The sequence below is a fragment of the Microcebus murinus genome, chromosome 18, assembly GCF_040939455.1.
Source record: "Microcebus murinus isolate Inina chromosome 18, M.murinus_Inina_mat1.0, whole genome shotgun sequence".
Lineage (NCBI taxonomy): Eukaryota > Metazoa > Chordata > Mammalia > Primates > Cheirogaleidae > Microcebus > Microcebus murinus.
In genome coordinates, this window is record NC_134121.1 from 12,565,691 (window position 1) to 12,590,207 (window position 24,517).

Consider the following 24,517-nt stretch of genomic DNA (forward strand, 5'->3'; position numbering starts at 1 on the left):
CTCTGGTGGGTTTCTCTAGTTCGGCTTCGGATCCTTGAGAACTTCGGAGCCGCCGCAGCCGCCCCGCGGGCCAGGCAGCGGGCAGCCAGCGGAAAGAGGGTTACCCGGCCGGAGCCCATGTCTGCCGCGCTCCCTCTGCAGTATGGAGACGTTGGAGGCGCAACTCTTAGCTCCGGACTGCCTTCCTTCAGACCAGGCCTCGGCTCCAGCCCGTCTCTCTCCTCATGTTTCCCTGATGGATAAAAATGCCGACCCCGAACTGATGCCCCCGCCACCCGATGGGGATGAGCCACCCCGGATGTCCCCGGTTCCTGTGGCTGGCTCAGCTGTGTCCCAGGAGCTGGGGGAAGGGGACCCAGCTACTCTCTCCACACCCCTGGAAACAGAGTGTGGTGCTCCTAGTGAGTTGAGTCCTCGAATCGAGGAGCAAGAACTTTCTGAAAATGCAAGCCTTCCTGCAGGAGAAACGAACGGGCCAGAGTTGGGGTCTGGAGAAGCCATGGAAGGTGTGTCTGAGGAAGTCGCTCCAGAGGATGAGGGAGACACGTAAGTGGTGATGGCAGCTGACCCTGGAATCTGAGGAGGTTGGAAGTGTGAGATAGACATTATCTGCCAGTCCTCAGCCTGGCTTCTCCAGGCCCATTTCCCTTCTGCCTTGGCGACCCAAGTTTGTTGTCCCCCATCTTTCCTTCCAGCACTTGGAACTACAGCTTTTTCCAACTACCTCGATTTCTCAGTGGTTCCTGGTCAGAGTTCAGCACCCAACCTGAGAACTTCTTGAAAGGCTGTAAGTGGTAAGTAAGGATAATGGTGCGGGGAGGTGACTACCCCCAGGATTTTCACTTAAAATACCCCAGCTATCTAGAAGAAGGATCAGCTAGAGGTGGGAGGAGTAAGAATCTCTTTTAGATTAAGCTTCAGTTTCATCTAGGACTTTGTGTCTTCCACTTCCGTCAAGGACTTGGGGCTTACCTATCCCGGAGTTAGGCTCAGCCCTAGCCCTACACTTGGAAAACACAGAGCTGTCCAGCTTTCTAACTCTTTCCAATTTCTAGGGCCCCGGATGGTTCCTGCATCTTGACTAATAGTGCTGATAACATCCTGCGGATCTATAACCTGCCCCAAGAGCTATACAGTGAAGAGGAGCAGGTAGAATATGCAGAAATGGTAAGAGTAGGGGCACACTCTGCTCCTTTGTCAGACACTGCATGTTTAAGTCCTACATGTAGTTGGAGAAAATATAGTCCACGTGTTTTCTGTTTACAAGCAGGACATTTTATCACCATGAATTTCCATGTGTAGTATTTTCTGCTCTGAATTCTGAAGTCATTTAAAGAGATGTTTGCCCCTTCTGTAGTCAGGAATATATTCCTTTTGTAAAGAAAACAGTGGATTTTTTGTGGCAGTATTTAATCGATTTACAATTCTTTGGAGAAATGTTGCTGTGAAAGTGAGGCAAGAAATGGATTGGTGACCAGATACTTATCCAGTGATTACTAATATATGTCAGTCACTCTACTAGAATAAAGTAGTGAACAGGACAGATTAAGAACTGGTTTGCTTCTCTTGTGTGGGAGACAGACAACAAACATGTAAACCGGTAAATATCAAGATAATTATAGATTATGATAAATGCTCGAAGGAAATAAATAGAATGGGGAGAGACTAACTAGAGGATACCACTTTGGATAAAATGGTCAGGGAGGGGCTCTCTGAAAAGTAGATATTTGAGCCAAGACCTGAAGGATGATAAGGGATCAGTCATGTGAAGAGCCCTGGAAAGAGCGTTCCAGAAAGAGGCAATGATAATACAAAGACCCAGAGCTGGTGGCTCACACCTGTAATTCTAGCACTCTGGGAGGCTGAGGTGGGCGGATCGCTTGAGGTCAGGAGTTCGATCGCTTGAGCCTGAGCAAAAGTGAGCGCCTATCTCTACTAAAAGTAGAAAAAATGAGCTGGGTATGGTGGTGAGCACCTGTAGTCCCAACTACTAGGGAGGCTGATGTAGGAGGATCACTTGAGCCCAGGAGTTTGAGGTTGCAGTGAGCTATGATGACGCCAACACACTCTACCCAAGGTGTCTCAAAAGAAAAACAGAGAAAGACCCAGAGCTGGGAGAGAGAGAGAGAGTTGAGAAGAGAAAGAATGCCAGGTGGCCTGACTGGGGCCAGCCAGGGGGAAGGTGGAGTGAGGACAGGGAGGAGCAGCAACATTGTGTTGAGTCTTATGGGTGGGGCATTTGGAGTTTACTTGGGAAACTGTGGGAAAGCTTTAAAACAGAAGAGTGAATGGAGTTTGGGTGGGCAAGAGTGAAATCAGGGAGACTTAGTGGATGTGTTTATCATGGGCTAGGTGAGAAATGTTGGTGACTTGGGCGAGGGTGGTGTCAGGAGAGATGGTGGATGGATTTGAAGTATATTTTGTAGGACATAGAGATCCACTGGATGTGGAGGTGCAGGGAGGGAAGCAACTGATGGTGATGTGCAGGTTTTTTCATTTGAGGGGATGGTGGAACAATTTATTCAGAGGAGGGGCCAGACTCAGTGGCTCATGCCTGTAATCCTAGCACTCTGGGAGGCCAAGGCGTGCGGATCACTGGAGGTCAGGAGTTTGAAACCAGCCTGAGCGAGACCCCGTCTCAACTAAAAAATAGAAAGAAGTTAATTAACTAAAAATATATATACAAAAAATTAGTCGGGCATGGTGTCACATGCCTGTAGTCCCAGCTACTCAGGAGGCTGAGGCAGTAGGATTACTTGAGCCCAAGAGTTTGAGGTTGCTGTGAGCTAGGCTGACGCCATGGCTCTCACTCTAGCCTGGGCAACAAAATGAGACTCTGTCTCAAAAAAAAACACAACAATTTATTCAGAGGAGGAAACAGGGATATGAACAGGTATTGGTACAGAGGTCAGGGGTTTTAGGTACATTAAATGTGAAATGTAAAGCTAAGGGGAATGATTGGGGCCAGGTATATACTTTGAGAAGTGGTAGATGGTATCATATGTCTTTTTTTTTTGAGACAGTCTCTGTCACCCAGGCTGGAGTACAGTGATGAGATCATAGCTCATTGTAGCTTCGAACTCCTGGGCTCAAGTGATCCTTCCACCTTGGCCTCCTAAGGTGCTGGGATTACAGGCATGGGCCACTTTAATGGGTCTGCATCTTACCTCTAGAGAATGGATTCCATCTCGAGAGAGTGTTGGTGGAAGAGAAGACCCGCAGAGCCCTGTGTGCTCCATTATGTGGAGGTGGAGGCAAAGAGTCATGACCAGTGCTGCTGAGAGATGGAGCGAGTCGAATTTAGAGGGTCATTAGTGACCTCCTTGACAAGAGCACTTTTAGAGGAGTGATGGTGGCAGAAGCTGATTAGAGTGGGTGGAAGAAAAAGTATAGACAATTCTTTGGAGAATTGCTGTGGAAGTGAGCCAAAAAATGGGTTGGTGACCAGAAGGAATGCAGGGCCAAAGAAGGACTTATAGGGTGCTTGTGTGATGCCAGGAATAGACCTGTAGAGAGGGAGGGATTGATGCTGGGGTGAGGGGTGACAATGACCCTGAGTGGCTGGGTGAAGACAGGATCTAGAGCACATTGGAGGACTTGGCCTTGCTAGGCACAGACCCTCCTTCCTTGTAGCAGGCAGAGAGGAGGAGGAGCATTCTGCAGCTGCTGTTTGGGGATTGGAAGCTTTGGGTGTTTATGTCTCTTGGTTTCTATAATCTCAAGGAAGCATAAAGTGAGGTTTTCAGCTGAAGGAGGAAGGTCTGTGCAGAGAGCAGAAGGTATGAAATGATCTGTCCTAGAGAGTAGAAAAATCAAACTACCAAGGAATGTGGCAGCCCGGGGGAGGTGGCTCACGCCTGTAATCCTAGCACTCTGGGAGGCTGGGGCGGGCAGATTGCTCAAGGTCAGGAGTTCGAAACCAGCTCTGAGCAAGAGCAAGACCCTGTCTCTACTATAAATAGAAAGAAATTAATTGGCCAACTAAAAATATATCGAAAAAATTAGCCAGACATGGTGGCACATGCCTGTAGTCTCAGTTACTCGGGAGGCTGAGGCAGGAGGATAGCTTGAGCCCAGGAGTTTGAGGTTGCTGTGAGCTAGGCTGACGCCATGGCACTTAGTCTAGCCCGGGCAACAAAGCGAGACACTGTCTCAAAAAAAAGAATGTGGCAGTATTGCTGTTCTTTGCTCTGTGCCCACTAGAGGTTTGTTGTTATCCATTTAAAATGAGACCATTTAGTGTGGTATGCATCTTTCCTGGCAAGTTAAATGTTTATAAAATGAGGATGGTAATAATAGCACCCACCTCACAAAGTTGTGAGAATTAAAATGATAATGAATTAATGTAAAAATGTTTAAAACAGGGCCTAGCATATAATAAGTATTCAGTAAACACTAGTAGTCATTGATGTCATTTGGGTACAAGTGTGGAATAGGAGGATGGTCTGGTTGGGGTTTGGCAGGAGAGAAAGGTATTTTGAGAGTGTTTTGAGGGGTGGGTATTTTGAGGGCAGGGTGTTTTGAGAGTGTCTACAGGGGTGTGCATGTCATGGCGGACTAGAATCTCAGTGGGTAAGGAAATGGATTCTAAAAATATGTTTCTTTTGTATTTATTTATTTATTTTTTTGTTTCGGCATATTATGGGGGTACAGATTTTAAGGTTTCAATAAATGTCCTTCCCCCCCCCCCAATATGTTTCTGATGAAGCTGAATAATTGTCTTGGTAGAAACAGCAGAGCAGGTGAACTGGACAGGTTGGAGATGGTAGTCAGATTGAAATTAAGATGTACCATTGGGCCGGGCATGGTGGCTCACGCCTGTAATCCTAGCACTCTGGGAGGCCGAGGCAGGTGGATTGCTCGAGGTCAGGAGTTTGAAACCAGCCTGAGCGAGACCCCGTCTCTACTAAAAATAGTAAGAAATTAATTGACCAACTAAAAATATATATAGAAAAAATTAGCCGGGCATGGTGGTGCATGCCTGTAGTCCCAGCTACTCGGGAGGCTGAGGCAGGAGGATTGCTTGAGTCCAGGAGTTTGAGGTTGCTGTGGGCTAGGCTGATGCCATGGCACTCACTCTAGCCGGGGCAACAAAATGAGACTCTCAAAAAAAAAAAAAGATGTACCATTGGGGCAGTGACAAGGCCCAGGGCATGCCCGTGAGAGTAGGTGGCTGATGTAGGCTGAAGGCAGTGTCCGTGGGTGCTGAGCATGTCAAAGCGTGAGAGAGGCCAGGGTGTCGGACAGATCCATTCATTCTTTCATCAGTCGGTTGGTTCAACACACTTTAGTTGAGCACATTCTATGTAATAAACCCTGTTTTAAGAGCTGGGGAGTAGTTGGAAAAAAACAGACGTAAGTCCCTAACTTGTGAAACTTATATTTTACAGGGTGTCCCAAAAGTCACCATACATAGGGAAAATGGGAAATTGTAACCAAGTGTACCTTTATTTACAAAATATTCATTACAAAATTTTTTCTTTTCTTTTTTCTTTTTTTTTGAGACAGAGTTTCACTCTGTTGCTTAGGTTAGAGTGCCATGGTGTCAGCCTAGCTCACAGCAACCTCAAACTCCTGGGCTCAGGCGATCCTTCTGCCTCAGCCTCCTGAGTAGCTGGGACTACAGGCATGTGCCACCATGCCTGGCTAATTTTTTCTATATATATTTTAGTTAGCCAATTAATTTCTTTCTATTTTTAGTAGAGACAGGGTCTTGCTTTTTCTCAAACTGGTTTCAAACTCCTGACCTTGAGCGATCCTCTCCCGCCTTGGCCTCCCAGAGTGGTAGGATTATGGGTGTGAGCCACCATGCCTGGCCTACAAAATTTTTTCTTTGTATGGAGACTTTTGGGACACTCCGTAGTGTGGGAAGTAGGCAAGAAAGAAATAACAAAATAGAAAACATACCTGACAAGTGCCATGGGGAAAAATTAGGCAGGAAAGAAGATTGGGAGGGTAAATTGCAATTTTAAAAAGGATGATCGGGGAAGACCTCACTAGTAAGGTGACATCTAAGCACAGACCTGAAGGAAGTAAGGGAGTGAACCAGGCTGATACCCAGGGGAAGATGGTGCTAGGTAGAAAATACAGCAATTCACAGTTTCTGTGGAAACCGAAGTCACTGAGAATGAAGACGAGCAACTGTGGGCAGTGAGATGGTGAACAAGGAGGTAAAGTCTCAGTGAATGAGGGAGAGTGACAAAAAGAGGGGTATCTATCTGATGGCAAGAACTGCAGAGGAACTGGGGTTTGGGGCAGTGAAAAGATTTGGAAATGATGCTGCAAGACATGGCATCTGTCTCTTGTCCTTGAGGCATGTACTGTGGAGGGCTGTCTCAGCTTGAGAGGGCCATGGGGGACAGCCATGGCCAGTCAAGTCCAGGTGTGCAAATGGAGCATTCTGATGAGAAGATGAGAAATACGGGGGTTTTAGATCCTAGAGTGGGAATTTCAGAGGCCTGGGTTAAGGATTTGTGGGAGCTGGGAAGAGTTGGCTTGGGGGACATTAGGGTGTGTGTGCAGGTCCTGGTGATGATCCAGGAGGCTGGAACTTCTCTAGTGTCTGAGGTTAATTGGGGGGGGGGCAGGGACGGGGAAGAGGCTTGACAGCTTCCTAAAAGACAAAGGGTGCCAGATTCTAGGGCTGGTCCTGAACACTAACCTAACATGCAACTCTTTAAGACTAGAGGCTACAGACATTTCAGTCCTCTGTGCAGGGTATAAGGCACTAGAAGCCCTGGTTCCTGGAACAGAAATTGGGAGTGTTTCAGGGCTAGGGAGCTTTGGTGCAGCCATCCTAAAAGAGTTTAGGAGCGGAGGTTGTTTCATGTGGGGACAGTTAGAAGAGACTCTGGAAATGTGGAAGGTTGAGTATTTATTGCACAAACTCTTTTAAGAGAAACCAGAATGTTTAAAAGGGGAAAAGTCATTATACTGCAAAATTCAGCCCATTGAGTCTATTAATACATTTTTTTCTAAGCTCTAAGTACTGGAGCTTTTATGTGGTTGTAATTCTGTCATACATGGTTTTGTATTCTACTTTATTCCTTTTAACAATCATATCCTAAATGCTCTTCTTGGTGGTCTGGTCTTCCTAGTTGTGATGTTTAATGGTGTATGATATTGCATTGAGTGCTTACGATAATTTTCTTGCCTCTTCTCTCATTTTGGACATTTGGGTTGTTTCCGGTACTTTTGGATCATAAATTATTCTTTTTTTTTTTTTTTTTTTTTTTTTTTGAGACAGAGTCTCACTTTTGTTGCCCAGGCTAGAGTGAGTGCCATGGCGTCAGCCTAGCTCACAGCAACCTCAAACTCCTGGGCTCAAACGATCCTCCTGCCTCAGCCTCCCAAGTAGCTGGGACTACAGGCATGTGCCACCATGCCCGGCTAGTTTTTTGTATATATATTTTTAGTTGGTCAATTAATTTCTTTCTATTTTTAGTAGAGACGGGGTCTCGCTCAGGATGGTTTTGAACTCCCAACCTCGAGCAATCCGCCCGCCTCGGCCTCCCAGAGTGCTAGGATTACAGGCGTGAGCCACCGCGCCCGGCCCATAAATTATTCTTTAGTGAACATCTTCATGTATTTTGGGGGAGATTCTTTTTTTTATTTTTTTATTTTTTGAGGCTAAACTGCTGGTATCTTTTTTTAAGGGAAATATTATGATTAAGAAATACCTTAGGTCAGACAATATCAATAATGTTTTTTTTTTTTTTTTTGAGACAGAGTCTCACTTTGTTGCCCAGGCTATAGTGAGTGCCGTGGCGTCAGCCTAGCTCATAGCAACCTCAAACTCCTGGGCTCCAGTAATCCTTCTGCCTCAGCCTCCCGAATAGCTGGAACTACAGGCATGCGCCACCATGCCCAGCTAATTTTACATATATATATATATTAGTTGGCCAATTAATTTCTTTCTATTTATAGTAGAGACAGGGTCTCGCTCTTGCTCAGGCTGGTTTCGAACTCCTGACCTTGAGCAATCCGCCCGCCTCGGCCTCCCAGAGTGCTAGGATTACAGGCATGAGCCACCGCGCCTGGCCAATAATATATAATTCTTTATTTCTTTAAAATTAAATTATTTTTCTTAAATTAAATTTTCTCTTTTTTTTTCTAGAAGTGAAGGTATTTTTATTTTTAATGTCTGCAAGTTTAGTATTTGGAAATAGATAAAATTTATATAGGTGGGGAAATCGGGAGAGGACATTTTGGGGTATTTCCATATACCTTTGTGTACTGAGTCTTCTTCCCAACATAGTTTCCTAATTTTCCTCCTCCCTTCTCTACCTTCTCACAGAGCTTTCTGGAAGTCTTATTTCTAACTCCCCAGCTTCTTCCCTGAGTACTCGCCTTATCCTGTGGCTCTTGCAGGAGGCTTTCACTTCCCCTCTACCCTTCTCTAGTAGAGACTTTGCATCTTCTGTGCCCTACATCTCTCAGGTTGGGGACAAGGGGGTGGCCTCATTCCCTCATTCTACAGCCAGAGAATTGCCCTTTCATCTTGGTAAAAACTTTTCCTTTGTGACTTACACTACCTGATTCTCTCTCACTCACCAAGTGTGTTGGCACCTTTATAGCCTTCCTGTGTCCTTCAGTTCTTTTCACCATTTTGGTGACTTCACATATCCAAGCCTGAAGCCAGGGTCCTTTTTTTGTTTTTGAGATAGAATGTTGCTCTAACACCCATGCTGGAGTGCAGTGGTGTGATCATAGCTCACTGCAACCTCAAACTCTTGGGCTCATGTGATCCTCCTACCTCAGTCTCCCAAGTAGCTGAGACTACAGGCATGTGCAACCATGCCTGACTAATTTTTCTTTTTTTTAAATTTTAAACTTTGTTTCATTTTAATTTACATTTTTCTTTCTTTTTTTTTTAGATATAGAAAATTGTATCAATATAATTTTTCTAATTTTTTGTACAGGCAGGGTCTCGCTATGTTGCCCAGGCTGGTCTCGAATTCCTGGGCTCAAGCAATCCTCCTACCTTGGCCTACCAAAGTGCTGGGATTACAGGCATAAGTTATTGTACTCATCCTGGGTCTCATCCTTAATCTTCCTTTTCCTAACCCCCTCCATCCAATTATTATAATTACTAATCCTATCAAGTCCACCTAATCTTTCTTTCTTTTTTTTTTTTTTTTTTTTTTTTGAGACAGAGTCTTACTTTGTTGCCCAGGCTAGAGTGAGTGCCGTGGTATCAGCCTAGCTCACAGCAACCTCAAACTCCTGGGCTCAAGCAATCCTTCTGCCTCAGCCTCCTGAGTAGCTGGGACTACAGGCATGCGCCACCATGCCCAGCTAATTTTTTCTATATATATTAATTGGCTAATTAATTTCTTTCTATTTATAGTAGAGACGGGGTCTTGCTCATGCTCAGGCTGGTTTCGAACTCCTGACCTCGAGCGATCCGCCCGCCTCGGCCTCCCAGAGTGCTAGGATTATAGGCATGAGCCACTGTGCCCAGCCCACCTAATCTTTCTAATCCATCTACTTCTCTCTACTCCAATGCTTCTACTTTAATTCAGGTCCTATTATTTTGGGCTTTATGTTGCTGAAACAGTCTCCTGCCTCCTGTTGCTCATTAAAACAGCATTTATTGACTGCCAGTTATGCACTAGGTGTTGGGGAAGCAGTGGTGGGCAAGGCAGATGTGATTCCTGCCTCTCAGATAGGTGCGATGCAGAGTGAGGAGCACTGATGGCTATAGGAACACGGAGCAGGGGCACCTTGCCTGGCTCGAGGAGTTAGGGAAGCATTCCCAGAGGAAGAAGCATCTAAGAGACCTGAAGGATGATTAGGATTCAACCAGAAGGAGTTGTTGGGGGATATGAAGGAAGAATGTTCCAGAAAGTACATGTGAAAACCTGCAGGTTAGAAATATGGATAGTTGGCACCTTTTGTGACCTGAGAGTCAAAATGATGGGATGTAGAAATTTTAAAGGAGTGAGTAGATGGAGATGAGCCTGGAGGGGTGGGTCAGGGGTAGAAGCATGGTAATGGAAAGCTTTGTAAAGAGATCGATTTTATACTGAGGGCTTCTTGGAGTCATGGAAATGTTTTAAGCAGGAGAGTGACACCAATTTAACAAGATCCCTGGGGCCTCCATGTGGCTGCAAGTGTGGAGAATGGATGGGCAGGCTGGAGTATAAGGAGGCCCAGAGAACATGTGGAGTGTTACAGAAATGCTGGCAAAAGGCAGTGGCTTATGGCTGGGCGTGGTGGCTCACGCCTGTAATCCTAGCACTCTGGGAGGCCGAGGAGGGCGGATCGCTCGAGGTCAGGAGTTCGAAACCAGCCTGAGCAAGAGCGAGACCACGTCTCTACTACAAATAGAAAGAAATTAATTGGCCAACTAATATATGTATAAAAAATTAGCTGGACATGGTGGCACATGCCTGTAGTCCCAGCTACTCAGGAGGCTGAGGCAGCAGGATTGCTTGAGCCCAGGAGTTTGAGGTTGCTGTGAGGTAGGCTGACGCCACGGCACTCACTCTAGCCTGGGCGACAAAGCGAGACTCTGTCTAAAAAAAAAAAAAAAAAAAAGGCAGTGGCTTGTAATGGGATCTTAGGAGTGGGAATGAAGGGGAGAGGACAGATGCAAGAGAAACCTGCCAGGAGGAATTGGCAAGATTTGGGTTGGGCCAGGAGTGGAAAGGGAGTGAAGAGTAATAGTAGCAAAGGCTGGTGCTCGGATTTCAGGCTTGCAAATTAGGTGTGGAACTCAGGAGGAACAGTCGGTTTGAAGGTGGCAAATGCTGGGTCCAATATGGACAAATTGAGTTTGAGGTGCCTGTGGGATGTGCAAGTGGAGCTGTCTACCAGGCAGTTGGACATATTTCTTTGGAGTGTAGAGGTGCAAACTAAAGTAATGGCTGAGTGACATCACCCCAAGGGTCATCAAATAACTGATGAAGGACTGGTATCCACCCTATTTATAGATTTCTCATAAATCAGCAAGAGAAAGACAATAACCTAGTATAAAAATGGGCAAAAATTATGAAAAGGTGTACCTAAGTGGAGAGAAAAATGTCTAACCTCACTTATAGTAATGATATAAATGTAAATTTATGTGAAATACCATTTCACAGTCTTCAAATTGAGAAAAATTTAAAAGTCTGGCAATATCAAGAGGAGAGAGAGCAACAGGCACTCTTACATGCCACTGTTGGGAGAGCAAATTGGGATGAGCTCTTTGGGAAAAAAGAATTGACATTATGGTATCTCATAAAGTTGGCAAAGCGCATAGCATAGAGACCAGTAAATTTATTCTTTAGCAGGAACTGTAGAGAAACCCTTCCACATGTGTACCAGAATGTTAATGCACACTAGCCAAAAAATAGTAAAACATAAGTGACTGTCAGTAGAAAAGTGTAGATCAGTCTGCATACGTTCAAGAGTGGATTGCTATGTGGTGGTGAAAATGCGTGCATTAGAGCAAAATGTGTCGCCCCGGTTAAATCTCACCGTCACAGAGGGAATGATACGATATGGTACCATTAATGTTAAGTCTAAAGGCATGCAAGACAATGCTAGATGCTAGTTTTTTAATTCTGTATGACTATATTCTTAAAGAAATGTATGACAATGATAAATTCAAGAAAGTGTTTACCTCTAAAAGAGGGCTTCTGTTAGGAAACATATTTTTCTTTCTTAAGCTGGGTGGAGGGGGTGAGTCACAGGGCTTTACATTTTTTTTCTTTTTCTTTTTTTAAGTACTTGGTCATGTGACAACATTTTTTTTTAATACTTTGCATGTTCGAACTGCTTCCTCTCTAAAGTGTTTAAAAAGAAAAAATATGAATCTATATGGATTTTGGTGGCCTAAATCTGACATTAAAGTCTAAGTTAACCCTTGAACATTGAGGTAAAGATTCTATTCTCTATATATGCCTTCTCCTACCTGGTTGGCTGCCTTCTCCTACTTGGTTGGTTTAGTGCCAGTAGTCTTCCCCTGTGCCATAAAACTGCTAGGGGCATGAGTCTCTGATTTCTTTTCCTTCCGAGGACCCAGGCATCCCCATATCTCTGTCCAGGTCCCTGTCCTTCGAATGGTGGAGGGTGATACCATCTATGATTACTGCTGGTATTCCCTGATGTCCTCAACACAGCCAGACACTTCCTAGTAAGTGATGTCTTTTGCCTCCTCCTTTCTCATCCACCCAGTTTCAAGAGGGCCCTCCTGAGAGAGTCAGGGACTGCCTTGAGAGGAGGAAGGCTCAGTGTGTCCTTCAGATGGGAGCTGAGGGGGCCGGTCAGTTGGCTTCCTCCCCTTCCTTTGACAGCACCGGGGCCTCAGTGTCCATGTCTCTCTCAGTGTGGCCAGCAGCAGCCGGGAGAACCCAATTCACATCTGGGATGCATTCACTGGAGAGCTCCGGGCCTCCTTTCGCTCCTACAACCACCTGGTATGGCCCTCTACACCAGCCCCCATGCTTGTCCTGGCCCAGCTCTCCTTCCTTGAGGACAGCTGACGCTTTGCAAGGTCTGTTCAGTCCTTTCCTGCCCCCAGGATGAGCTGACGGCAGCCCATTCGCTCTGCTTCTCCCCGGATGGCTCCCAGCTCTTTTGCGGCTTCAACCGGACTGTGCGTGTCTTTTCCACGTCCCGGCCCGGCCGAGACTGTGAGGTCCGAGCCACGTTTGGTAAGCATCTGCGCCTCCAGAGGAGGAGGAAAGGGAAGGGTGCTGCCACCTGCACAGGGGCCTGTGTGAGCCAGGGGGTCACCTGTGGCATTTTGCCTCATCTTTAGTATGGCCCTAGGAAGCAAGTTCTCCTCTCCATTGGGCAGGGGAGAAAACAGATGCAGAGCAGGGAGGAAACTTTCCCAAGGTCAACCAGCTGGTCAGAGAACTGGTAGACTCCCGAACCCATGCCCTGCCAGCTGTGTACCTTTTGGTCTCCAAAATCTTGAGAGGGACAAAGGAACTTGGACATTTAGGTCCTTTGAGGGGATAGAAGGATCTGGGGATCTTCATCCTGCTTGTGACAAACAGGGTGGGGGAGATGTTGAGTCCTAGGACAGCAGGCAGGATTAGCCTCTGCTTAGCCCGATTGATGCCGGGTGTAGTTGCCTTCTCCCTCACTTTGTTCCTTTCCTTTCTAGCAAAAAAGCAGGGCCAGAGTGGCATCATCTCCTGCATAGCCTTCAGCCCAGCCCAGCCTCTCTATGCCTGTGGCTCCTATGGCCGCTCCCTGGGTCTGTATGCCTGGGATGATGGCTCCCTTCTCGCCTTGCTGGGAGGGCACCAAGGGGGCATCACTCACCTCTGCTTTCATCCCGATGGCAACCGCTTCTTCTCTGGAGCCCGCAAGGTAGGGGTCACATCCTGAGAGCCCAAAGCTGGTGGGCAGTAGGGCAGGAGTAGGGATGTAGTTTGCAGTGTGTTGAGGGGTAGTGGATGGGGAAAAGAAATCAGTCTAGCTAAAGAAGTGCCTATAGACTTTCAGGGAGGCAGGGACGTCCCGAGGTCAGGGGACAACTCCCTGTTCTGTGTCTGCAGGATGCCGAGCTTCTGTGCTGGGATCTCCGGCAGCCTGGTCATCCACTGTGGTCCCTGAGTCGAGAGGTGACCACCAATCAGCGCATTTACTTCGATCTGGACCCGTGAGTGCTGTGGCTCCTTCCTGCCTAGGGCCCTGATGGCCGCAGGAACATCCGAGGATCCCAGCCCCTGGGTGAGGGCTTCCTGCCCCAGGGGTGACGCCTGTACGCCAGGAAGTCTCTCTTCTCTCTCCCAGGACTGGCCAGTTTCTAGTGAGTGGCAGCACTAGCGGGGCCGTCTCTGTGTGGGACACCAGCGGGGCTGGGGACGATGGGAAGCTGGAGCCAGTGCTGAGCTTTCTGCCCCAGAAGGACTGCACCAACGGAGTGAGGTCCTCAGTTCAGTTCCACAGATCGTGGGGCTTGGGTTGGGGAGGAAGGAAGAAGGTGAGTCCATGAGGGAGCAGGCATCCTCGCTCAGGGTGCTGATAGCCCTCCCCATCTCTCCCTCCAGCCTGCACCCTAGCCTGCCTCTGCTGGCCACCGCCTCCGGTCAGCGTGTGTTTCCAGAGCCCACAGAGAGTGGGGATGAAGAGGAGCAGGAGCTGGACCTTCCCCTGCTCTCCATGCGTCATGTCCACCTTGAATGTCGCCTTCAGCTGTGGTGGTGTGGGGGGGGCCCAGACGCCAGTGTCACTGGTGATCACCAGGGCGAGGAGGGACAAGGAGGGGCCGGGGGCGGTGGGGATGGGCTTATATAAAGAGGTTTTATATGATACTAGAGTCTTTGTGTCTGTTTGGGGAGGCAAATGACTGAGGTGGGGACAGCCAGGGGGACTCGTGGGCTCCCTTGTCCAGCTGCAGCGGGGATTGGCATATTGTTCTTGAAAGCAGGGGTTGAGAGGTGGGACTAGGCAGGAGCCAATGGGATGGCTGAGCTTGGTGTGAAGTCAAGTGGGTGGGGGTGGGGCTTCATGCCATTGACTGGTTGGTTGCTAGGCAACTTGGTAAACTGAAGGGGGGAACCTGTTTGAAATCTCACTCCCAAGGTGGGGGCAGCAGGGGTCAGGGTGAGCAGGGCTGAGCAGGAGTGGCAGGAGCTCTGTGTCAGACTGTTGGGTGTGACTGTGTGAGACTGTGCAGACAGTGACAGACAAGACGCCTGCTCCTTCCACTGAACACTTATTTACCATCATCCAGCAGCAGAAGGATGGACGCTGCTCTGGGGGAAGGGGAGCAGGAGCAGTCCCCTCCCCTGGATCTCCCCCAGGAGGCAGACACCCAGTAACCAGAGTCAAGGACACACATGAAAGAGTAAAGGTGCCAAAAAATACAGGTGTCACATTCAGTATTGCTGTGAGATGCAGGACAAGGCCGATGGTCTTACTCATTCAGCAGCTGCGGCTGGTCTTGTTTCTGCATTTGTCTACTGTGTCTTCTGGGGGTGGGGGGCAAGTGTGGTATCTGAAGCAGTGACTCCTCCCTGTCCCCTTCCACGCACACACCTTGCCAAACACTGAGAGATACTGTCAGCAGGGGATGTGATTTTGGATCTCCCAATAAAAGGGAAGGGACAAAAGGCCTGTGGAGGCTTGAGAGGGAAGGAGAGGAATGTTGCCCCTGCCCAGAGGTGCTGAAAGCCAGGTTCTTACACCCAAAAAGGCAACTCCTCCCTTCCCCCAGGATAATTGGAAACAGCCCTTCCTGCTGCTGGGGATTGGGGTTGTAGGTACTCCCTTTCCTCTTCCAACCCCATTTCTCTCCCCCAAACATTTGAGAAGGGTCCAAATTTGCTTCCTAATCTCTTACCTTTCACCTAACCCCCAGATAACAGTAAAGGGTCCTGGGAGCTGTGACAAAATGGACCCCAGGAGTGGGAGTTGAACAGCCCGGGTTTGGTTTCCGGTTTTCTCTCAGACTCCTGTGTGACCCTGGGCAAATAATATGCCTCTCTGGGCCTCAGTTTTTTCATCACTACAATGGGATCATTAGCTCTGCCCCTCCCACTTCACACAGGTAGTCGTGACGATCAACCCAGCCAACCCATCCGCACTTTGTGAAGCGCCAGGCCTTCAAGGTTATCATTATTCTCTTCAGACCTTGCAGGGGCAGCAGTGTTTGGGGACAGGAGGCTGCGGCTGCGGGAGCGCAAGGCATGGGTTCTTGGGGTGGAGAGGGCGAGAGCCTTTCTGGATCCGAGAGAGGAAGATTCCAACCACTCAGGCGATCTGAGGGCAGGAGGGGAGACAGGCAGAAACTCGGCCAGAGACGAGACTCGGGGAGACAAAAGGGGCGTGAGAGACCGCGGCGGGGAGCGGGGCGGGGCGGGGCGGCGGGCGGGAGGTGCGCGAGGTGAGGGAGGTGTGGGGGGCGTGGGCCGCGGGATGCTGCCGCCCGCTCCGACTCGAGCTCCAGCTCCAGTTTTTCCCTCCACCATCCTCTCCCCCTCCCCGCCTCTCTTTTAACTCCCCCCTCCTGGGCTCGGGACTGGTTTCCTCCCTTAGCCCGCTGCCCTCAATCCCGGCGAGGCTGGGGCTCCGGCTCGGCGCCCCCTTGCTCGCTCCCTTGTCCGGCGCCCCATGCCGCCCCGGCTCCCCCAGTCCCCCACTTAGGCGGGCTCGCAAATCCCGGGGTGCTGGCGCGTGGGCCGGGGGGGCGTAGGGCGCCTGCAGACGGCCCCTGCAAGGGCTCTGGTGGGGCTGAGCGCTCCGTCGCGGGGCGCGGGCAGAGCAGGAAGCGGGTCCGCGTGGGAGCTAGGGACATCAGCCGCCGGGGTGGCCGGGGCTGAATCGCCAAGCAGCCAAAGCAGTCGCTCCAGGGGGTGAGCGACTTTGGGGGAGTTGGTGCCCCGCCCCCCAGGCCTTGGCGGGGTCATGGGGGCCCCCCGTTCTGGGCCGGGGGGCGTGCGAGTCGGGGCCCTGCTGCTGCTGGGGATTTTGGGGCTGGTGTCTGGGCTCAGCCTGGAGCCTGTCTACTGGAACTCGGCGAATAAGAGGTGAGCGGCTTGGGGCTGGGGAGACCCCACACCCTAGGGCAGCCGGTATGGAAGCTTTGGGGACTTGGGGGCTGGGTTCTCTGAGCAGGGAGGAGGCTGGAGGGAAGGTGCTAGTGTCCTGACGTGCGGTGATGGGTCACTGGAGAGAGGTGATCTTAGGCGCAAGACTCCCGGGTCCCACACAGAGCTGGGTGTGGGTATTGCTATCCATGTGTCAGGAGTTTGAAGACCCCAAAGGGACAAGGATAAAGAAAGTTCATGGGTAGCGGGGAGGGCAGTGCAGTGGTTATTTGGATCTGTGGGAGACTGTGTCGGGGGCTGGGCTTGGAGGGAGCCTGTTTAATGTCAGCTCTCAGGAGAGAGCTGCTGAGTAGGTGCTGCTGAGGTGCTGAGGGGAAGGGCAGGGTGCCTCTCTCCCCAGCAGTGTTGGAGATAGGAGGCGAGGGGGCTCAGTCTGGGGGCTCTGGGGACAACTTTTCCAAGGCTCCTTGGCTTTCTTTACAGTCTGTCTCCCAACTCTTGCCCACAGCCAGAGGGTCGGTGAACCATTGGCTGAACGACTTCCTAACCAGAACATATTCCTGCCTTCCTGGCATGGGGACTTGTTTCTGGAATAAGCCTCAAGCTCCCTCAAGCCCCCTTCTTTCCCTCTAGCATCCGGAGTCCTGAGGACCCCATTGCCCCCTCCCCCATCTTTGCTGCAAACTCTTCCATCAGACCCCTCTGTTTGGTGGCATGCTTGCTTTGCTCTGAAAAGAGGCCAGGGGTCAGATGAAACTTCAAGCCACACAGGGTAGGACAGAACCTTTGGGAGGCCATCTGAGTCCCTTGCCTACATGTAGATCCCGCTCCCTGTTAGCAAAAGAGTTCTTTCTGTGTTTTGAAAAATTCTTGCTTCCCTGGGGAAGCTGTGTGAGGCTGTGGTAGGGTAAGCTTTGGAGCTCATCAAATCCTTGGTCTTAATCCTAGCTCTGCTGCTTTCAGCTGTGTGGCCTTGGGCATGTCACTTAACCTTTCTGAGTTTGTACCCTCAATCCTAACAGCTATTATGAGGATTAGAGGTAAGGTGTTTGAACCTATTATATACTCATTAGAGGAGAGCTAGGCTTACTCTTCCTCTCTTTACTTCTCAGCCTTGCTCACACTTCTCAATGCCGCCATCCCTCCCTCCCTCCCTCCCTCCCTCCAGTATCTCTTTGGGAATAATCTCAATGTCTTTTCTGTATTCAAGTCTCTTGGCTGCAATTTGAGTATCAGGTGTGCAGCTTGAGGACATAAGTTAGGCTTATTTTTGATAGGGTGGAGAAAAGGGCATTAGGGTTTCCTGGGGGCTTTTTAAAATTTTGGGTGGGAAGGAGCGGGTCACTTGAGAGTCTGGGAAGATACAAGCAACAGTCCGCTGGGACCTAGCCCTGAGACCCTGTGTCAGCTATTAATGTACAGCGAGAGGATGCAGTGGTTGGCAAATTTGTGGCTGTGCTGGTTAGCGGATGCCTGGGCCCACTGGCCTAGGGGATGTGGGGTTGTGTTGTTGTGATTAGAAAAGTCAACTCCTTCAATTCCAAAGCAAAAGAACACTTTCTCTAGGACGTCTGAGACACTGGGTGGGGGGACTCAGTGGGGAATGACCCAGGCAGCAGGCCCCCAGACCCTGGCTCCTGTTAGCACCATTCGGGGTCATTGACAAACCAGGCATTTACCTCCTATCCTATTATCTGGCTAACTTGGGACACTGGTATGGATCACCCTCCACACCCCCTCCTCACCCCATCCTTCTCCTGCCCCCTTTACCCTGAAATCCCTGAAATTCAGTGGTGGCCTGGAGGAGGGGAGGCTCTGCCCCCATGGTTGACTGCCATGGAATAGTGAAATCACCTGGGAGGGGTGGGCTGTGTGGTTCCAGAGAGGCCAGCTCCTTGGTAACTGGCATCCTGTTGCCATGGCAACTGGGCTGGTGATGGAGCGGGAGATGGCAGTGTGCATGTGGTGAGGGCGGGCTGAAGAGTGCATTTGGGCACACCAAGGGGCAGGAGACCTCTGAGCCTGGCTTCCCGCTGCTTCCAATGTGAGCTCACAGAATCCTTGGTGCCTGCTCTATAAGAACAGACTTTCCACTCAGACAAAGGCAGGCAGGCGGGTGGGAGCTGAGAATGGCTGTCCTGGAGGGTTGTGGGGTGAGGAAGGGGAAACTCTGGGGTCCAGACCTCTGACATCTCCTCCTTGTCCACCTCACCCTTCTCCCCATAGGTTCCAGGCAGAGGGTGGTTACGTGCTCTACCCTCAGATTGGGGACCGGCTAGACCTGCTCTGCCCCCGGGCCCGGCCTCCTGGCCCCCACTCCTCTCCCAATTATGAGTTCTACAAGTTGTACCTGGTAGGGGGTGCCCAGGGCCGGCGCTGTGAGGCACCCCCAGCCCCAAACCTCCTCCTCACTTGTGATCGGCCAGACCTGGACCTCCGCTTTACCATCAAGTTCCAGGAGTATAGCCCTAACCTCTGGGGCCACGAGTTCCGCTCGCACCATGATTACTACATAATTGGTACTGCTGGGCAGAGGGCAGGGTGCAGGGGGGAGCTGCTCCCGAGATCGAGGGCAGATGAGGGAGAGGAACCCCTATGTCCTCGGGGGTGGGGACTCCAGGGCATGGGGACAGAATAAGGGCCAGCTCTGGGGTGCCAACTTCTCCCTCTGGCTTTTGTCTCCCAGCCACATCGGATGGGACCCGGGAAGGCCTGGAGAGCTTGCAGGGAGGTGTGTGCCTAACCAGAGGCATGAAGGTGCTTCTTCGAGTGGGCCAAAGTGAGTGGGGCTGGGGGACCCCTCCTAGGAGCTGAGGGAGGTTGGGGCAGCACCATGATGGTCTGGGGGCAGTTGTCTCAGCTCCTCTTTCTTGGGTCTTCCGTATCTTCAGGTCCCCGAGGAGGGGCTGCTCCCCGAAAACCTGTGTCTGAAATGCCCATGGAGAGAGACCGGGGGGCAGCGCACAGCCTGGAGCCTGGGAAGGAGAACACACCAGGTAGGAACCAGGCCCAGCCCCTGCCTTCCCCAGCCGCCTCTGCTCTCGGAGCCCAGCTGCCCTGCCTCCACCCTCTCCCTCCCTCTTCAGTTTTGGGGGTGGTGATACAGGAAAGAGAAGAGAGGATGGGAGGGTGGGAGGGGAATGGAAGCCAAATGAGGAAAAGACTCAATTAGGACTAATTAGCCAAGTCAGTGCTTCAATCAGTGCTGTCAGAGAAGTGGGGAGGACTACGTGGCAGGGAGCTGAAGGGCTGGACACCTGGATTCTGAGTAGGGGCCTGGGGGAAGGGGGGGTGGGGTCCCCAAGGGTCCTGGGCACTGCTGGGGAAGCCCATGGGGACCCCAGGGCTGGGTATTCACATGCCCAGGTGGCTCCTTCAGTCCCTCCCCCTCTTTCCTCCTTCACCCCTTCCCTGCCAGGTGACCCCACCAGCAATGCAACCTCCCGGGGTGCTGAAGGCCCCCTGCCCCCTCCCAGCATGCCCGCAGTGGCTGGGGCAGCAGGGGGGCTGGCGCTGCTCTTGCTGGGCGTGGCAGGGGCTGGGGGTGCCATGTGTTGGCGGAGACGGCGGGCCAAGCCTTCGGAGAGTCGCCACCCTGGTCCTGGCTCCTTCGGGAGGGGAGGGTCTCTGGGCCTGGGGGGTGGAGGTGGGATGGGACCTCGGGAGGCTGAGCCTGGGGAGCTAGGGATAGCTCTGCGGGGTGGTGGGGCTGCAGACCCCCCCTTCTGTCCCCACTATGAGAAGGTGAGTGGTGACTATGGGCATCCTGTGTATATTGTGCAGGATGGGCCCCCCCAGAGCCCTCCAAACATCTACTACAAGGTATGAGGGTTCCCACCTGGCTCTCCTGAATCCAACCCTTATTGGGGTGCTCCTCCGGTTTAATTCCTGGTTTGAGGGCCACCCCCAACATCTCCTTGGCCCCCTTTGCCCCACCAGCTCCTTTGCCCCTCCTGGCTGCTGCCCTCTCCTCCACTTTTAGGATTCCTTAAGGTTCTACTGCATCACCTCCTGTCTCCCATTTGGCCATGAGTACCCTTCTCTGTCTCTTTGCTCCTGGGTCCTGTACCCTTGGGGAGGGGGTACAGGCTCAGCCTCCTCTCTGACCATGACCCAGGTGTCCTTATCCCCCTTGCCCACCCAGAGCTAGGGGTGGGAACAGTCTGTCTTTTGGTTGGCACCTCTTTCTTTCTGCCTCTCACTGTTTTTCTCTTCTCTCCATCTCTTATCTTTCTCTCTCTCTCTCTTCTGTCTCTAGGTCTGTTTCTCTTCCCTAGCACCCTCCTCCCTACACCTCCTTCTACCCTCTTGCCTTCTTACCCTGTGCCTCTCCATCTCCTGGGTGGGGCCTCAAAGCATTTCTCCCCTTAGCTCTTGGCCCCCCCTGTGACCTCTCATCCCAACCACTCCCCTCAGTCTGCCAAAAATGGGGGCCTTACAGGGAAGGCTCTGGCACTCCACCCCAGCTCAGTGCATGGGCAGCAGGGCCTCCCTCTCTGCCCTGCCCCAGGCCTCTACATACTTACTCCAGCCATTTGGGGTGGTTTGGTCATGACAGCTACCGAGAGAAGAAGTGTTCCGTTTTGTCCAGTGGCCAATAGCAAGATATGAACCGGTCAGGACATGTATGGACTTGGTGTGACGCTGAATGGGCCACTTGGGACAGGAAGTGACTTGCTCCAGACAAGAAGTGACCAGGCCTGGACAGAAATGGCCTGGGAAGTGGCAGAAGCAGTGCATCAGGAACTGGAAGTGCCTTCATCCAGGACAGGAAGTAGCACTTCTGAAATAGGAAGTGGTCTGGCTGGAACTCCAAGTGGCTTAGTCTGGGGGATTGGGGGGTGGGAGGTAGATGGTTCTTATTCTGTGGAGCAGGGGGGCAGAAAGAACTTCCTGATTCAGGAGGAAGCTGGAACTTACTGACTGTAAGAGGACAGAGGTGGACTGAGGAAGACTTTCCTAGTATTCAGTGGCACTTCCCAGGATCTCCCTTCCCTTGTGCTCTGTGCTGATTTTAGGACAGCTAAGATGACTGCCATCTGCTGTGGCAGGCCCAATTTGTCGTGTTCTTTCCTTTCCATATCCTGATATAATCTCTGTTAATCAACATGACTACCCCAAGAACCTGCGTGTTCTCCCCCAGTAACCCAGATGGCTGTCTTGTTCACCCCTCCTCCATTTCCTGTTCCCTTCAAACTCAACACAGCTCCCTTCTTAGTGACCAAAATGGTGGCCTACTGGCTGGTCTAGCTGACAGGGGCACTTAGCAATGGCCAATGTTTCATAGTGACCAGCTGATACCTATTCCTGCCCTCTAGTGCACAATTGGATGTTGCCTCAGTTTCCTCCCAGCTCAGTTTTATTAGATCAAAGCTGCCCTTGGGCACCAAGTTGGCCACCTCAATCACCAGCCAAGATGGTTGCTTTGTGCACCAGAGGTCACAGCATCTCTCTGGTGCTGTAGCTCCCAGCTCCTTCCTGATTTTTCTAATCACTCCTTCCGGGGAACAGGAAGTTGATATTGCCATGGTGGCTGGGTACGCCGTCACCGCAATAGTTTTACTGTAAAAGGGAAATTTGAACAACAAAAACCAAAAAAAGAATAAAAAACTTCAAAAGTTGACAAGAAGGCTGGAGGATGTCTGGACATGAATTGGGACAAAGAATTAAAGTGGCTTTCAAGCTGAGGGTTAGATTTCATGAAACCAAGGGGAATGGGTAGGGACAGGGTGGCCTGGAGTGGTGATGTGGGCAGGACTTGGGGAGGGGAAAATGGGCTGAGTGAGGAGGCTGAGGAAGACAACCACCTCCATGGGATGGAGAGAGGAACCCAGGCAGGAGTCAGGGTTGCCAATACATTCCAGTGGGGATGTGTGCGAATTTCCATTCACCCATGGGGACAGTTTGAATGTCTACTGCTAAACCAAAGCACTGGACAAGGCGCTGGACTTTGTTCAGTTAGGAACAAAGCAGTAAAAATATAATCACGTGTTAAAGTCTATTGCCTGCCACCCCTACACAAGGCATCTCTGACTTGGGGAGTTTTGCTGTTGAGGACTCATGTGGGGACAAGGAATGTGGCTGATTATTAGAAAGTAGGAAGGACTCAGGGACCCAGGCATCAAGCTGCCCATCCCCTGGCTCCCTGTATACCCATACCCCAGGCTCTTCTTCCCTAAAAGCCCAGGTGCCCAGCCCCCTGGACTCAGTCCTATTCTCCAACGACAAAAGCAGCCGTCAGGAGCATCACTGGAGCGAGTCAGCAGGGGTCACAACCTCTGCCCTCCCCGCCCCTCCCCTGACTTTGGGTTCCCTCCCGCTGTCTCCCATCTGCCTGGAGGTCAAGGGGTCCCCCCTTCCCCTCTTCTGTCCAGTGGGACCCCTGCCCCTCCCCCTTCTGAGCAAGATGCCTGGGTCCTGAGAGGTGCAGGCACTGCAGGAGGGGAGTTGTAAACTGGGAGGCCAGGTGCTGGGCTCCTGCCTTCTGAGCCCACACTGGAGCTGCCCGAGGTGGGGAGACTCGAGGGGGGTGGAAGGGCTGGTCCTTGCCCCTTAGTGGGGGTTGGTTGTCATGGCAACATCCCCTTCTCCACACAATGGGAAGCCCCCCTCAGCCTCCCGCGTGGATGGAGCCGACAGCCCCATCGCTGGCTATCAGCCTCAGGGACTTGGCAACCGTCACTATGGCAACCCGGAGCCCAGCAACAGGGCCCACTGAGAAAGGGAGGGGTCCAAGACTGGGGCAGAGCGGTGTGTGAGGGGGCAAGGGAGCTGAGACTCCCCCCTACACATACATCTAGAGGCACAGGGAGAGACAAGAGGGAAGAGAAGTGGGGATAAATAGTCTCCGTGACAGGCAAACACCTCACCAAAGCAGCCAAGACATCATAACATGCTGAGAGACAGGAAGACACCTGGGGACAGATGCACAGCTGGGGAGAGGAACAGCACATACTGCACAGCGCCCTGGGACACACCCCTTTGGAGCACTGGCATCCAGAGACTCCCCCCAACCCTCTGGCATTAACAACACAGACCTACAGCCTCTCGCATGTGTAGTGACTTGTGTGTCTTTTGAGGTATTTTAAAAATGCTGGTGACTTCCAAACAAAACAACACATGCCCTCCTGTTTACTTTCTGCGTACAAATACACAAACACATCCTTAGGGTAACATCTACAACAAAATGACTATAGGGGCAGGAAGATATTTATTTGTTCATTTGTTCATTTATTCCTTCAACAACATATGAAATGTCTACTTCATTCCAGGTACTGTTTCAGGCGCTGGGAATACATGGTGAACAGTCAGCACTCCTGCTTTCATGAAGCCCACATTTTGGTGGGAAACAACATAATACAATCTGAGGTAGTTGAAAAGTAGTATAAGCAAAATAGAGTGACAGGATGGAGCGTAACAGGGAGCTGCTTTAGATTAGAAGTCAGGAAGGTCCCTCTGAAAGAGGTGACATCAATTAGGACTTTTTGCTGGGCACAGTGCCTCATGCCTGTAATCCTAGCTCTTTGGGAGGCTGAGGCAGGAGGACTGCTTGAGGTCAGGAGTTCAAGGCCAGTCTGAGCAAGAGCGAGACCCAGTCTCCACAAAAAAATAGAAAAATTAGCCGGGTGAGTTGGTGAGTGCCTGTAGTCCCAGCTACTTGGGAGGCTGAGGCAGGAGGATTGCTTGAGCCCAGGAGTTGGAGGTTGCAGTGAGCTATGATGATACCACTATACTCTAGCCAGGGCAACAGAGTGATACCTTGAGCTATTTAAAAATGCTGGTGACTTTTTCAGAGACCTTGTCTCAAAAAAAAAAAAAAAATCAGGACCTTGAACAATGAGAAGGAGTAAACCATGCACTATGGGGAAGGGCATGCCAGACAGGAACAGCGAGTGCAAAGGCACAGAGGTGAAATCATGATGTGTTTGGGAACAGCAAGAAAGACATCACAACCACTCATACATTTCAGATGTGTCCTGTTCTTCCCTAGCCTCAGCCTGTAGGGGAGCAAGTCACTTAGG

The 24,517-nt window shown here is 50.8% G+C and overlaps 2 protein-coding genes across 2 annotated transcripts; both read left to right on the plus strand.

The window, feature by feature from the left end:
- Window positions 1-14,241, plus strand: WRAP53 (WD repeat containing antisense to TP53). The gene is made up of 10 exons (XM_012776038.3): window positions 1-546; window positions 696-794; window positions 1,056-1,167; window positions 12,033-12,121; window positions 12,314-12,404; window positions 12,509-12,641; window positions 13,103-13,311; window positions 13,500-13,603; window positions 13,738-13,872; window positions 13,995-14,241. Exons 1-10 carry the CDS (start codon window positions 143-145, stop codon window positions 14,239-14,241), a joined length of 1,623 nt encoding a protein of 540 aa, XP_012631492.2. The 5' UTR covers window positions 1-142.
- A 1,706-nt stretch (window positions 14,242-15,947) lies between these two features.
- Window positions 15,948-22,178, plus strand: EFNB3 (ephrin B3). The gene is made up of 5 exons (XM_012776077.2): window positions 15,948-16,475; window positions 18,723-19,015; window positions 19,183-19,275; window positions 19,388-19,492; window positions 19,915-22,178. The coding sequence occupies exons 1-5, from the start codon at window positions 16,354-16,356 to the stop codon at window positions 20,322-20,324; spliced, it is 1,023 nt and encodes a 340-aa protein (XP_012631531.1). The 5' UTR covers window positions 15,948-16,353; the 3' UTR covers window positions 20,325-22,178.
- Window positions 22,179-24,517: the final 2,339 nt, after the last annotated feature.